The 16,288-nt window shown below is 38.5% G+C and overlaps 1 protein-coding gene across 1 annotated transcript in view; it reads left to right on the top strand.

Moving 5' to 3' along the window:
* The window catches only part of LOC104315560 (opsin-5), a 57,298-nt gene that overhangs the window by 25,654 nt on the left and 15,356 nt on the right, over positions 1-16,288 (top strand). The window contains exons 4-7 of the mRNA XM_069779233.1: positions 3,771-3,858; positions 7,299-7,461; positions 9,086-9,213; positions 9,752-10,086. Coding sequence (XP_069635334.1) covers positions 3,771-3,858; positions 7,299-7,461; positions 9,086-9,213; positions 9,752-10,086 — 714 coding nt within the window. The remainder of the gene's footprint in view (positions 1-3,770; positions 3,859-7,298; positions 7,462-9,085; positions 9,214-9,751; positions 10,087-16,288) is intronic.

The following is a 16,288-nucleotide window of genomic DNA, read 5'->3' as shown; positions in this document are numbered from 1 at the left end:
TGTTGACTACTGATGTGCAAAATTAATCACTGTAGTTAATTCTAAAATTACTACAAATGTCTGCAAAAAGGTAGATGCTTGGAAACTGCTTAGGTGGCAGGTTTCTGGAGACTTAGCAGCTTGGGAAGTGTCCTGAGAAGGCACAATTTTAGTTAAAAATTACTGTAAAAGAACAGCAAGAGATATTTACAGTGCTCAGAAAAATGTAGATTTCCAAACACTACAAATAAGATCTATTGGAATGGACTATTCAGGTGATTATCGAAATGTTGTTTAATGGAGGCGTTTGTTTTTTTTGTTTGTTTGTTTGTTTTTTTATTAAGAAGAAGGGAGTTATTTTTACTTGGTCATTGCTTCCCTTATCTGTTTTTGTTTTCTTATTTTGATAACAGCAGGCTGAAACACTTACTTATTGTTACAATTCTTGTTAGAGCACAGAGCTAGTACACTGGCTTTGCACAAGCCCTGGTGCTGGAGATGTGTCAGAGAGAAGCTGAGTAGAGCGGGCTCTAGGGACTATGGCTTCCATAACCGAAACAGTGAAATAGGCTACGACAGCCTTGAAGTGATTTTCATTTACAGTGGCAGGTGAAAACGGTGGTATTACTGGACCTGGGTGAAGTAAATGAGCCAAGCAAGAGCCACATTGCCAGCGGCACAAAAGCCCATCTTCTTGACATTTCTGAGTGAGAGCTTTTTTTATCTTCTCAGAAAAGTGGCGGCCACTCTTACCAAAGCCAAATTAGGAGTAGGGCTGGATGCTTTCTGGATGAGGGACACTGCATATACTGGGAATATCAGCCTGGTTTTGTCATGTCTGAACTACTCTTTTGAAGAATGGAAGTTGTGGCTTAAATGCTCCTCTGCCTGAGTCCAGCCAGCACTGGGCACTTGGAATAAAATTGCCCTTTTCTCAGCATGGGATTTCATTCTCCAAAAACTCATTCCAAAGACAACATGGGTAAAACCCAAGAAAGTCTATCTCTGACAAATGAGCAGACTGCTTTGGAAAACCAGGAGCTCAGCTCATGACCAGCTGAAGAACTGCATTTTCTAGGGTAGAATGTCTTTCCTTTTAGAACATACGAAGTTTGCTTTTGATAGCAGAGAGCATTGAAAGCAGAGTACTAACATCTGAAATGAGCTCAGCCTTTCCTTGTGGATAGATTGCCTTGGGGAAAAAGCAGATGAATGTCCTGTCACTATTTTTGTTGCGGTCTCTTGAGGGCAGTCACAAGCTGCAGCACTGGCCACCAGGAAAATGCTAGAACTGAGGCTTCTAATGCAAAATCTTGCTGTTACTGCTTCTGCTTAATGAATGGAACAAATATTGGTAAAAGGATTAAATCTAAATATTATTAGTCTTATGCATGTGGCTTAAAATTCCTCCTGAGTGAACACCTGGTGAACAAACACGTATCCCCTTTGGCTTCAGTGGAGGTGTCCTGGATTATACAGCAACTGGGGGAAGAAGGTTTTATGTAGAAACAACTGACAGACAACTGGGAGAATAAACAGCTTACAGGAAACTGTGGGGAAGACGGTCAAGCTGAATTTAGATACCCTGCCTTATTGCCCTGAAAGAAAGAAATGCAGCTACAAGATCATTATTTAATGTGGATACACACCAGTTAGCTAAAAGGCAGTGGGTTTAAGTGCTATGTGACCTGGGTGCTCTAGCTGTTTGCTAAGGTGACTTCATTCCTCCAGGTGCTTTTTCTTTGACTTTTCCCATGTTGCCACCAAGCCAAAGGTGTAAGTCTGTGCTGCTGCTTCATTCCTTGTGAGCTGCTGTTGTGCTGGGGATGGGGCCGGAGCCTGTTGTGGTCCGCAGTGATCAAGCAGGAGACCGGAGCTTTCCCTTTGCAATAAGAAACTCAGTGGAAGCAAAGGGAAAGTGAGAAATGACTGGCAGTGGAAATGTATTTACCATTACCCAAGGCAAAGGGCTGTGAATATAGCTGGAGGATTTTGCTGAGCTTTTGTCATCATATTTTTGTGGTAACTTCAATTTGCCAAGAACAGCTCCAGATAATCTCTCTAATACTGGTTAAGACAATACAGCAACAGCATCTGTGAGAGGAGGAAAAACAAAGAAACACAAAGATTAACCTTTGCTAGACCTGTGGTAGAAGACAGATCCACCTGAGGTCTTTGTCTTTAAATTGTATGATGTGTTAAACCCTGTATGTGAGAGCATCTACATATCCAGGTATGGCTCTAGCAGGTTTATTGCAATTTTATCACACATTACTGTCCTCGCTTTGATCCTGCACTCATCCGCATGGTCAGTAAGGTCTGGACTGCATCACAGTGCTGGTCCCAAAGCAGGCTCCTTGAACACATGAATAGCAGAGAACAGTGGTAACCGGCATTTTTCTGAGTTACACCAGTACGTGTCTCAGACCAACATGAAGACAGTTGGCAGAAGCTCTTTTTCATTAGTGTAATTCTCTTCACAAAGGTTTTTGCTAGGAAAAGCTGAGAAATATCCCATTGAGTTGACTTGTCACACAGTATGTCTCCTTGCTGAAGACTTTATACTAACACCTGTAGTTATGTTCAGTGTTAACACATAGGATATCTTAAATGCAGACTCTTTAAAATTTAATAACCCAGTTCCTGAGATCTGAGAGAATTCAATCTGTTGTAGTTTAAGGGAATTGGCAGGAGCTATACACTAAAGGAAGGGCTGTTGATTTACCTTCAGCCCTTTACTCTCTCATATACTTTGCTAATTTCTGGGCTGGAGAAGCACAAGTTTCTATAGACAGGATTACAAATACACTCAGTGAGGGAGATTCAGGAAGGTGGAGGGCAGGGATGGGAAATAAAAGTGAAATTCATGTGCAAGGCAGAAGGAAAGAGAGAATTTATTTGGCTCACCCCTATGTAAAGTTACAATTTAAATGGTATAAATAAGTTTTAGAATTAAGTGCATACATACACGTATCTCATACATTGTTGTATCTATTAGTTATTCTGATGTTCTTCATACATCTCTCTTTTTTTTTGTTGTGGTTTTTTTGTTGTTGTTTTAGGTTTATATTTGCAGTTCTGTATCCCTTGTTGTTAAGTTTTCCTACCTTGGTTCCTCTGGTTGTTGTAAAGTGGTGATGAGTAACATTCTGGAACAAACCTTATTGAGCCAAGGCAAGTTTCCAAAATTTAATGCATCCTTGCTCACCAATTGCATTTGTAATGTTGTGACATTCTTGTATTTGGATGAGTCCCTCAAATTAATAGAAATTGGTTTACCTCAGCTCTAGGCTGCAATTTCATCTGTAAATTACACAGAATCACAGAATGGTTGAGGTTGGGAGGGACCTGTGGAGGTCTTCTGGTCGAAACCCCTTCCTCAAGCAGGACCATCTAAAGCCAGTTACCCAGGACTGTGTTGAGATGTTTTTTTAGTATCTCTAAGGATGGAGACTCCACAACCTCTCTGGGCAACCTGTGCCAGTGCTTGGTCACCATCACAGTAGAAGAGTGTTTCCTGATGCTCAGAGGGAACCTTCTGTGTTTCAGTTTGTGCCCATTGCCTGTGGTCCTGTCACTGGGCACCACTGAAAAGACCCTGTGTCCATCCTCTTTGCATCCTCCATTCAGATAAATAAATTGTTAATTCAGAAAATAACAAAATTAAATTCTCCCTGTCCTTTCCCTGCAAAACAGCTTACAGTCTTGCAGAGAGCTCACAGGTACCTACTTGGATACTGAATTTCTAATACTGTGTCCTGTTTGTTTTTCATGTCCTGTTTGTTTTTCAGATGGGCCCATCTTCTGGTGACTCAACATTCCAGTCCAAAATAACAGAATCAGCTGATATTGTTGTTGGAATATGTTATATGATATTTGGTAAGTATGATTTCATGGTATAGAGCTTTGGCGGTATTTGATGTGGTAGGGAGACTTGACTGTAAAAGTAGTTTGTTTCTGACACAGATGAACTTCTCTATTTTCATAAAAAGGGGAAAAAAAGAATAGAGTAAAATCATTAGAAGGTTTTTAACATGATTTATGTTAGGTACAAAAACTTTATTCAGTACTAGGAATATCAAGCTGGACAGGAACGCTGGTTTTTGAGGCCCTGGCAGTTCTCGGCATCCATGTGGTCATTGTTAAGTCTAGACAGGAGAGCGTCTATTCTACACATCATTGCAAACCATAGAACAACATATTCTGACCCCTCTTAATGCCTGAAGTAAAATACCAAAAGCCATAGTTAACATGTCTGGGAAAGGTGCAGGAAAGATCAAGTTTCTGGCCAACGTTCAGTCCCTGCCTTAGAAAATGCGATTTCTGTGGAGGTTGCTGTGCTGTTAGAGAGGAGGCAAACATCCTCCATAGTCCTGGTCTGACTGAGGAGAAAAATCTGGATCCAATCTTAAATGTACTGGTCAGTGTAACCATGAGCCAGAGGCCAGGAAAGGCAACCCAGACATCTGGGAGAGCAATGGCCACCCTCGTTAGGTGCAGTCAGTAGGCATGGGTGATGCCTGGTGCTTCAGAAGAGGGTGAAAAAGAAAAACATAGCAGCCAAATGAATGTCCTAAGAGAAATTTTCCTTCCCTAAGGCAACAAATGCTAGCCCTGAAGTAGGGGATTAATGCAAAATAAATACAGCACCAACAAAGAGTGAACCTGTATCTCTAGTCCTGTCAATGAATATTTGCATCCTAATGGCTTCAAAGATTAACATGTGTTTCAACAGGTTTTCCTCAACATTTTGATTGAAAAATTTAAATGAATGTGAGCCCTATTTATTTTAGAGTGTAGCTGTATATGGATAGTGGAGTCTGAGAGGAGACTTATAGCCTGGCTGGACAGTACATGTCAATTTAGAGACACGTCCCTGCAGTATTTGTAGTCCTGAATTTGCAGAGTTGGTTCAGCTAATGGTAGGGTAATTTCTTATCAGAAATCTCATGCTATTTTTCTACCACCAGATGGACTTGAAATTTTCTTGTGTAGCTTTATTTCTGGTTTTGGTGTTTTCTATATGTTATCAACAACAAATAAGATGCAGACCTCTTTACTGACAACACTGCTAATAAAATAATGAAATTTCCTGTCTGTCCCATGTTCTCCTCTCCCATCTTTGTTCAGCTAGTCATACAACGTAGTGTTGCCTTATAACTTTCTTTTTAACTTTCTCATTCTGGATCCCATGATAATCAACCACACTCAGATCACTGAGTCTCTTTGCAGGATGTATCCTCAGTATCTACTGTGTCAGTTGTACCAAAGCTGTTGAAAAGCCCTGCTTAGAAAACAGAATCGGTATGTTCATAAAGCCATAGAAAATGGAGCTTGGAGTGATCCTGATAGAGCATATAGTCCATTTGCTGACCCCTTATACTGTTACTGACCAAAATTTGTCAAGATTCTGAAAAACTTTCCATGAACTCACTAAGCAGTTTATTCCAGCATTTACTAATATGAAGAGGAATGGAAAATGTGGAAAAGAGGCTTCCAGTAAGTGGTATTTTGTAAAAGTTGCACAAAATATTTGAAAGGAAAATTATACGCTTAAATAGGAAAAAAAAATTGTTTTAGATGAAACCTCTTCCAATCTCTCCCTCCAGGAATTTCACAATGAAAAGATATGTGAACAAGGATGGCTTTGACCATACAGTCAACCACATCCCAAAGTGGCTGGGATGTCAGTTGGTGCATGCTGAAAAACTGTATATGGACTTAAGCTGGTAATCCAGACAAGAACAAACACCATGGGAAATAAAAGCAAAAAATAAAATGAAGGTTTTGCTAAGGAAAAGTGTGATAATTGACTCTTCTATAGTATAACCACTGAAGACGTTTGATATAACTGATAGCTCTGATATGGCTACAATTTTTATGTTCTGGTTAAAATTAATCTTACTAGGAACAGTGAAAGAGCATATCCTGATAGTCTGATGATCTGTGCTCTTTGACCTCAGCCAACCTGATTCTGCTTAGGTAATGTTCCTTTTAGAGATACCAAGTGACAATCAGATTGAAATGTAATTGAAACATTGAAAAATATTAAAATGTGGAAAGAAAATGGAAATAATAATTTTAAACAAAATGATCGCTTTCTACTCTTTTTTCATTGTTATAATTTTGAAGTCTTGGAAGAAAAATGTTAGAAACAAAATTGTTGCACGTTTGCAGAAGCAGAATTGAAGGAAAATATCTTTTCTCTCTCCAGAAGATTTTAAATTACAAATATCTTAAATGGGCTTAACGAGATCAGTGCTGGAAAGGAATTTAGTATCAGTGTCTAACATTACTTGCTAATCTGCTGTCTCCTTATGAGAAAATATCATAATCTGTAGAATATTTAGGAAAATTGCAGTCTCTATGCAACTTGTTAACCTCAATTTCTATATCAATATTTACTCTATAGGTAAAGCGTTGCTTTTTCCAAAGGTATGCAGGAACAGGCAGTGAGGTCTACAAAAGCACTTAGTCTCTCTTCAACAGCTTGATTTCACATGGCATTAATTAAGGGACCCTCCCATTCATTAGGCATTCTCGTTTCCATGGCCCTCTGAAGTTTTATGTTCAAAAGTGTTGTTCTTCTGTGTCTATAAAAGGCTGCCTAAAACTCCGGTTTTTGACTGTTGCCTGACCTTCTAAACTGATTGTCACCTAACTCCTGTCTAACTTTCTGTATCCATCATTGGTTTTGATACTGTCAGTTTAAAGATAGAGAGCAAATTGCGTGTTTCCTACTAGGCTACATGCAGTCTTCTTAAGTTTCTTGTCAGGTCTCATAGTAAAACCAGCATTCCCAGAGAAAATAGTTCTATCTACACACAGTAGAGACACTACTTAACTACATTTTTCTCTTTCATGCATAATTCAACATTCTTGCTATACTGCCTATTATTACTAGGAACTATAACAGGCACCTCTGAGAAAATGCCTCAAGAGAAGGGAAGAAGGGTTAGTGAACAGAGAGCTCTAGACCTGGAAACAGGAAAATGTGTGCAGTGCTACCTGGATACTGCCTCTGGCTTAATTAATGCCAGCTTCCTACAGGAAAAAATGTTTTTTGGCAGGTCAGTTAATTTAATGGATAAAATTATTCATTAGATCTTTGTAGATAGTTTGATGGAAAAAACAGGAAGAAACCAGGAAAAATGATAAAAAAATAAAAAAAAAATAAATTGAAATGTAACAAAGAGAAAACTGCAAATATAAAAAAGAGACAAGTTACTAGGTGTGATGGCAGCACATTATTCTTGTGTAGAAAAAAAAAAAGGATGGCTGAAAATAATTTCTTCTTCATATTCTGTGTTTCTCTGCAGGAATATGCTCCTTGTTTGGGAATAGTATTCTCCTATACGTCTCTTACAAGAAAAAGAATTTGTTGAAACCAGCAGAATACTTCATTATCAACCTTGCCATCAGTGACCTTGGTATGACTCTGACATTGTACCCTCTAGCTGTAACCTCCAGCCTTTCACACAGGTTTGTTCCCTATGCACATGATATTTAACATCCTCTGCAGGCTCTGGAGGTCTGTGTCAGTGAAGAAGACCGAATTACTCTGCCCCTTTGCTTGGCATGAAAGTGGGAATTAATTATGGGGATTGAGAGAAGTATGCTCTGTAACAGCAGCTTTGTGGACTGCTAGTGTTAATTAGTGTTTTTGTCTATTTGAGGTTACTATCTTTTTGATTTCTGTAGGGCTGAGAAGATTTGCATTCCAGACATCCACTTCCTACTGCATTTATCCTTTGTGGGTAATATTATTCAAGTGATGGAGAAATGCTTCATTTTTTTTTTCAGTTGGACAATGAAATTTGGTACCATAAAAAGAAAGCCCTGAATTTACTTATGATCTCCAAAAGTAGCGGTAGTGATGATGCATAGAAACGTAGTGTTCTGGATTAACTTTTAGGCCAACACTCTGAATTTAGAACTTCTTCCTTCCTTCCCCACTTCTTTCTCTTTATCCACATGAATTCAACCTTATATCATTGTGAAAGATCTATTTTTTGTGATCTTCTTTTAAAGTTTGGGAGGCTTAGGAGGCTCATTACTAGACCTCAGAGAGTATTTGTGCAAGCCAGGCAGTATGAAAGTGTTTCAAAGAAAGGAACTAGATAGCAAAGGTGAAGGAAGATCAGAACTGGTTGTCGGGAGTTGTTCTGCAGGATTTGGGATAGGATGGTATTTGTAACATTTTGGTCTATCCCAGTTGTTGCAGAATGTCTTGCAAATGTACAGATGTAAATATGCAGTGCTGATTTGGCTTCCCAAAATACTTTACTGAGAAACCTAGGAATGCATGTTTAATAATGTAATTCAGTAGAATATATTTAACAAAAGAGACGGAGAGCACCTCACCCAACATAACCACTGAGTAATTTTTTTCTTTTCAGTTAACCAAAATGAAAAAAACGTATTTGGTTTGATGTGAAAAAATCTCTGTCTTTCTCCCATCTAGTTTTCTCTCATTTTGGCATCAAAATAAAAAATAAAAGAAAAAAAATCCAGTAATTACTCAGTTTTTACTTCATTACTTTCTGTGTTAAAACACTGCTAAATATATTGACTAATGGAGATGATATCTTCAAAATCTAGAATGGGGCTTTTGATAACTGCTACTGCAAATACTCCTGGTGTCTGAATGGAAAGGGAGGAGGTAGAGTGATTCAGATCAAATTTTTATTCTTCTGGAGAACCTTCACAAGAGAACATGTTGATTTTGATGAAAACTAGTTTTGAAAATATACATAAAGATCGCAGATAATAATAAACTATTATTTTATGATCTAGGCCTACTAGTGACAAGCATTTTGATTTTTCTTTTCAGAATGATTGTTGTTAAGATACACTGCTTTGCTTTAAAAAAAAAACAAGCTTAAATGTGAATCATAAAAATAAAGCAGGACATGATTACTTAACTGGCTGTAAGTTTTTCAAATGAGAATATCTTTCGCAGTTGATCATTGACCAACAAATAATTTAATCATGGAGTTTTATTGAATTTTTAAGGCTACAACTGTAAATATATTTCTACCATTTAGTATTACATTTAAGAAAGAAGGATAGCATCTCAGAATTAACTTTCCTGCTTATTTGCCAGGTGGCTGTATGGGAAACAGATTTGCTTGTTCTATGCATTTTGTGGGGTGCTGTTTGGGATCTGCAGTCTCTCAACACTGACGATACTGAGCACTGTGTGCTGCCTCAAAGTTTGTTTTCCAGCTTATGGTAAGCTAATGTTTCTGTCTTAAATTACTCAAATTTTTTTTATGTGAACATAGACCACCATTTCTGGGTTCCATATCCTGGAGAGTATTTTTATAGAAGAGATCTATTCCATCCAGTCAAACAATTCTTATTTCTGTGATCATTGATAATTAACTACAGGGCTAGCTATATGCAATTGATTAATGTCAAGGTCTTTTAAGTCAGGGTGATAATTTGGAAACGTGGAATAAGAGTTCTGATCTGAAAGCAAGGCTGGCCTGAATAAACTAAGTTTTTCAGAGTTTATTGCCTGATTTTGATAGAGATTTATTCCTACAGATCTATGTTTTGCTAAGTATCCTACATGTATCAGAGAATTCAGCTACCTAATGTTTTTGCAGACTGTTGCGACCCATGCCCTATTCTTACAAACCTTCAATATGCTATAATATTTTAAAGCTATCCTTCTTAATTACCCTGCTCAGCTGCCTGCATATGGGAAACTCCACACAGACATGGCAACCATGCTGATCTTCACTGATTGTTTTGTGTCTTCCAGGGAACAGGTTCAGGAGAGAACATGGGCAAATCTTGATAGCCTGTGCTTGGACTTACGCAGCAATTTTTGCCTGTTCTCCCCTAGCTCACTGGGGAGAATATGGAGCAGAGCCCTACGGCACAGCCTGCTGCATTGACTGGCGTTCCACCAATGTAAATGCTGTGGCCACGTCTTACACTGTAGTTGTCTTTTTTTTCTGTTTTATTCTCCCTTGCGGAGTAATTGTCACTTCCTACTCTCTTATTCTGGTAACTGTGAAAGAATCCAGGAAAGCACTGGAACAGCACATCTCCAGCCCTGCCAGGATGAGCAACGCGCAAACCACTACTGTCAAGGTATTTGAAAGTTAGCCTTTGGCAAGCTGTTTTTGGCACAGCTGGGCAGCACCATCTAAGGACCAAGAAAGTTCCTGAGAAGGGAATAAAGATGGAAAAGAAAATTGGTCCTTACTGCATTTTTATTTCAGATAACAGTATTGTCTTGTGCAGATTTGCTCTATGGCAATGAATTGCTAAACATACAAATACTAGCTGTGTTGTGTCTGTAGGGTGATAATTGAGCTCACAGACCCTCATTACTTGCAAAAATTAAGATTTCAGACTTTTGATCAAAAGGAAGGTTAAAAATTGGAGCACTAAGTAGAATTGAGTTTGAGTCTCAGGCTCAGGAACCATTGCTTATGAAAGCCCGTCTGGTTTAGAGTGAGTGAATTCTGTTTGCTCAGCTACGGACATCTGAGGAGGTCCAGGCTTAAGCTTTATATCGTTAAAGTTTTTAAATAGTAATGTAGAGCTCAAATTCTCTTGTGTATAACTGAAGAAAGGACAAAAGTCACAGAAAAGTGCATCTCTCTAAATACTTTTTGAACCAAAGCCTCTGAAGATTTGTTCCACTAGCTTATACAGCAAAATTAAACCTGTGGTCACCGGAGTTGTGGAAATTGTTTCCTGCTGCCAAATTGTCCCTTTCCAGGAGAAGATCAGCATCTTTCTTTCTAATATACCAAAAATAAGAAAAGGAACTTTGCAGCTGACATTAGGTGTGCTTCACTCTTAGATAATGTACCTATTGAAAGACATGAGTGTTACCTCTTGAGTCTTAATTATCTCCAGCAGAAAATCTTTGTCTTTGCTTGATTTCAGTGAATCCTTCTCTTGTTTCTCTAGTTATTTGTTTAGCATGTCCTTCAAAGTACATTCCTCACCACCCTTCAACTTTCTGCTTGGAATCATCTTTGCTTCTTACCTTCTCTGTCTGTTCAGGAATATGGATACTTTGATTTCCAAATACAATTGGATATCTCACAGATCTGTGTCTGTATAGATGACCTGTTTTATCTTTTTAATACTCACAAATTTTGTCTCTCTCTGACATCTGTTCAGATTACCAAGTGTAGCGTAGCTGCAGTAGAAATCTTCATCTGTCCTGTCTCTCCCTTTGAGTATCTTGGTTTTGACGACCATGGGAAATGGCATCCTCCTGTCTACTGCATGGTCTTGTAACCTAAATATCTTCCTCAATCCGCCCAGTTTAGGAACTGAAGAGTTACATCCACATCTTATCAACTCCTTTTTAATAACTCTTAGATGGAACATATTCCAGCTAAAGCTCTTAAGTATATTCCTGCCCCATTCTGGATATTCAGTAGACATTAATTTTCTTAAGTCTTTCATTTGACTACAAGATATTATCTTTTAACTGTTTAATTAACTTTCAAGATTCTTCATAACTTGTCCTAATTAACCTCTATACTCCTGTTCAGTAAGAATGAACACCATATACTGGTTACACTGTATGCTCACAACACTCAGAAATGTGCGTGGATGTTCAATGGTACTTGTCATTCGTATGAATTCCTTATAATAAACACTGGCAAAAAGAAAACAATATCTCCTTCAAAACTTCCTTTGTGGTATTAACACAAAAAGTCATGCTGGTGTATCATAGAGGATGATATTGGTTGGGCTGCTGGAACACTAATAGAACTGCTTATCATGTACTGACGAGTATTTCTTCTTTTTATTCCCTGATTTTTTTCCCCTCAAAATTGCTCTAATCTTCACTGTTAGAATGTAAACTCTTTGAGTTACTCTGAGACTGCTTATCTGCAGACAATCTTATCCTGGAATAATAATAATACAAACAACAATTACTTATGCATGATAATCTCTTGGAGACATCTGCTAAGATGATGGTTTAAGTCCAACTCATACAAGCAGAGAGGAGAGAAGAGACACTTTGGGGGTTTTCTTTCTTAGGAAACTGCTAAAACAATCCACCCCAAATATGTCAATTTTGTGGTATACTTGGAATGTTTATTTGTTGAACCATAGTTCTTTGAGCCACAATACAGACTACCTTGTAGCACCTGTCAATTTAGAGACAATTTATAGCCCACTCTTCTTCCAGCCTTTTCCATCCTGCCTCTGACATCAGGTCACTGTAACTTAGGAGTCCTGGTCAGGTTTGACCAGTGCCTCCATGGTCTGGTCCAGCTTCAGCTGAAGTGCTTGGACATTGTTTCAGTCTTGAAAAGCAAAATACAGACAATGATTTGGGCACTTAAAATGGGACTTAGACACTTAAAGAGTCTGGCTAAGCCCAGAAACTGAATTATGAAAGCTCCTGCTTCGTGGCTGCTTATGCTACAAGGCTCCAGGGAAATGCCACAGGTTCTTCTGCAAGCACAAAGGTTTCCCAAGTTCCTGCAGTTTGCTTTAATCTGTACTGCTCTGCACACTAAGTGGCTATCTCTTTCCTAAACCATATTAACATAACCAGGCCATAGCATTCAATTTAGGCCCACTTTAGTCCATTTGTTTATTGGTAATTGAATATTTTTATTTAAAAAAAGCAACAAAATACAGATAACTTTCACTATCACTAATCTACTTCCCATGTTAAAAGATCTGTCAGTAGTGTTTTTTTCTGTGCTATTTTAGAATGACAATAGCAAGACTTTCAGAAAATGTAATGGGAGCTGTACAGTGCAATTAGCACTTTTGTGCTTGTGAATTTGCAAGGTTGGCTAACTGCTGATATTGATTTTATTGTTATATAGTGCCATAAAAATCAATTGTAATGCATACAGAGGACACTATTGTTCTCATGTGATCTCTTCATAGGTGCCTGGGTTTGCCAGCTTCTGGAGAAAACATGCTCTGAGCATGTAGATAAGACAGCTAAATACCATGAATGCAAGTAGAGATGTAGGAAATTGCCTCTTCTCCAGGAGTTCCTTGGGATTAAGCCATTTCAGAAGCACATCCTAGTTCCCCCTAGATGTTGCAGGAGCAAAACCACCATAAGTGTAACTTCATGTCTCATCAAGTATTTGTCCAAATACCATCTCTGAATGCTCTGTATTATATTCAATTTAAATCATGAGGGGTAAGCCTTTGGCCTGAGAGATTGTGTTCAGTTTTTTGTTCTGATTCAAACTTCATGTATGACCTTGGACTAATCTCCTGCTACTTAACTTGTACTTCTTTGTGGCTGCAAATTTTTATACCTCTGAATTACCTGATTTAAAACACTGATATATCATTTGGCTGAATAGGAGAAGGTTGAATAGTTCACATCTCTCTCCTAGTATTTTTTATTGAAGAAACTGAGTATCTGACTTTGTTCTTATTATGGAATACAATGATTTGCAGAGAAACAACACAAATCTACACACTGTGGAGGTTAATTGGTCTTAAATTGGGTTTCTACAATGCATGGACATAGTGCTTCATTTTTTTTAATCCTCATTAAATTATTTTTTTGTTAAATTAATAAGAAATGTTACCAACATTAATCGAGGATGTCACACTGCTCTGAAACGGGAAGTATTATATATCCACTGGTACAAGCAATCTTGAAAACTGTGGCTAATTACAGATGGGAATATCTATGACCATAATAGAAAATATAATGGAGAACAAATTGGATAAAGGTTACTCTTCAAAGAAGACCTACAGAGTAGAATATAATATGCGAAATCTGAATAATTCATTGTAATGGGTAAATCTACTCCTGAAGTAAAAGAAGAATTACAGCTGTTCAATGCCTTTCTTGATTCTATTCCACCTTAAACAGATGCTTTAGTTGTAAGGTACAGCAATGTTGCGATTTGCTGCAGGCATTTCAAAGCCATTTGGGGATTAGTGGTCAGTGTGCTGTTTCTAAATGCATGTGAAGGGAGACAATCTGCATGAAGACACAGTCTTAATGTCAAACTTACAGTTGCATTACTTACACTATTGGCTATATAATATTTTTTGATTTGAGGTGGAGGCGATCGGCTTTTGGGCAAGCATGGGAGAATCTAGTTGACCGATAAAGAACATGTTAAATGTGTCTTGCTGTCAGGGCTTGTTATGGCAGAAAACAGACATTTCATCTGGGGAGAATGTGAAATTAAGATTCTGTTATTTTAATACAGATGATCACATTTATGGTTGACTTTTGTGCAGTGTAAACATTTGTAATAGTGAAAAGTGAAGGAAGAAGTGCTTTTAGATTCCTATGTGAGCATGGCTCAGAAAAACCCTTCTATAATGCTTTAGACCTTTCAGTAAAGTTGTCTTTGTTTTTGTGTAGTCTCATTTGACTAGTTAATTTATAGTAATTACCGCTACACCTTAGGCTTTCCAGATGTGCAAGTCCTATGAAGTTGTCAGGCATCTTGGGCAAAAGTACAATTTTTTTTTTTTTTATTCTTTTTTTTTTTTAATCTGGAAAAGATTTACAGAGGAAAAAAGAGGACAGATCAAGGGTGTGTCATAGCCTCTAGCCATCCCGAGTTCATCAGACTTCTGTTACAGTCTGATGCATACTATTTTAATTCCTTTCCTCCTGGTGTAGGAATAATAGCATCAGTTGTTCTTATCTGTTGCTTTTCAGACTTTGCCATAGTTGCTTTAGAATATTTTGCAAGATGCAATTGCAATATGCCTTGGCTTTACAGGTCAGTAAACTACCATTCTGCAGAGTGTTTAACTGGCTAGTTGCATGATTTCTATGTACGGTAAAACTCTGCAAGATCGAAATTATGGCCAATATTTCCCTTACCAATGAGAACTGGAGCAAGGTCAAACTACCAAACTAAGGCCACCGGTGTAGTCATAATTAGCTACAAGACTCAAATTCAGGAACCACTCTTGCTTTTCCTGGTGCTTAGCCCATTAGCTTCTGCCTCCTGCATATTTCTGCCTCCAGGCTTTGGTATGCTCTTACTTATGGTGCCCTGAATGATCAGCAAAGTTTGCACAGAGAGGCAGTCTGCAGTTTTCTAATAGAGGCTTCTGCTCTTGCAGGCTTTTGAAGAAAGAGCTAGATGAGCATTGCCAGTGGCTGGTCCATGAGATTGGGTGTGTGGGTCTTGCAGTCTTCAAGGACCCAGAGGCTGAGTTTGGGGTCCATGTTACCTGACTAACATAAATTCAGTAAGCAGAAGGGATTTGTAGGAACCTGTCTTCATCTTTGTGAGCCACTGTGGGGGACAGGCAGCATCTTGGCAGATGGTGGTGGATGAACTAGCAGATCTTAGGTGACCAAGGGCTGGATGAAGGGATGACAGCCATTTTGTCCATGTCAGCCTAGCTAGTTGTCTCAGAGGGGTAGCATTCTGTTCAGACATTACTGTAGTGACTGTACTTAGAAACTTTGAAGCAGTGGTTTCTCTATGGCACACTGTTTATTAGACCTTGCTCTGGAGTGCGTAGCTCCCTGGTGTCCTAGGAGGACACTAAAGAAAAAAATGATGGCCTTTTAGTACTGGTTTCTATATTTTGATGAAAAATGACCTTCAAAAAGGAGACTGAAACCATAGTATCAAAATAAGAGAGGGAAAATATCAAGCGATGGGAACAGTAATTATACGTTTATGTTCTCCTATTATCATCTATGACCCAGATCAATGAGAAGGCTATGTTCCCAGCTTTCATAATTGCACTGGGTGCTCCTTGGTTTCTGAGAATAAAGCCATGATAGCTGTTTGTGCAGGTGTCTGGCCTAAGATACACCGGTAAGATCCTTAGTGAAATTTAGGAAGACCCCTTGCACTTCAGCAGATGGGAGTGGGTGCTGGGACAAGCTGGTTCCCATGGTCATTGAGGCTTGCTGGGATTTTGCCTGGTGTATGATGCATGTGTACTTATGGATACTGACTGTGAACAAAACTTTGCTTTTGCAAATCATGAGATGTAGAAAAAGTTGTGCTGAGGTGACAAGGAAGGGCAGAATACAGCTTTGGATATGCTCTGTAGGTGTAAACCCCCATGAGGAGATCTGGCCCTAAATCTATCACTGGAATTCTGGCTCCAAGGGAGCCTAGATCTTCCTCACCTGTGCGCTTTAGGTAGCCCTAGGGCAGGACAAGTAGAGAGTGTGTTTAATTTTTTAAGTATTTAATTCATCGGGATGCACATAATGATCCCATCTACATGACAACCAAGGTAGTCCATGATGCAAGGAGAATGGATTGCACTGAAGATACCTAGCTGAAGTACACATTTTAAATAATGTGTACTTGTTTATGCTACGTTACAGCAC

The sequence above is a fragment of the Haliaeetus albicilla genome, chromosome 3, assembly GCF_947461875.1.
Source record: "Haliaeetus albicilla chromosome 3, bHalAlb1.1, whole genome shotgun sequence".
NCBI lineage: Eukaryota > Metazoa > Chordata > Aves > Accipitriformes > Accipitridae > Haliaeetus > Haliaeetus albicilla.
Note: the sequence above shows the minus strand (reverse complement) of the source record. Positions and strands in the feature narration are given on the sequence as shown.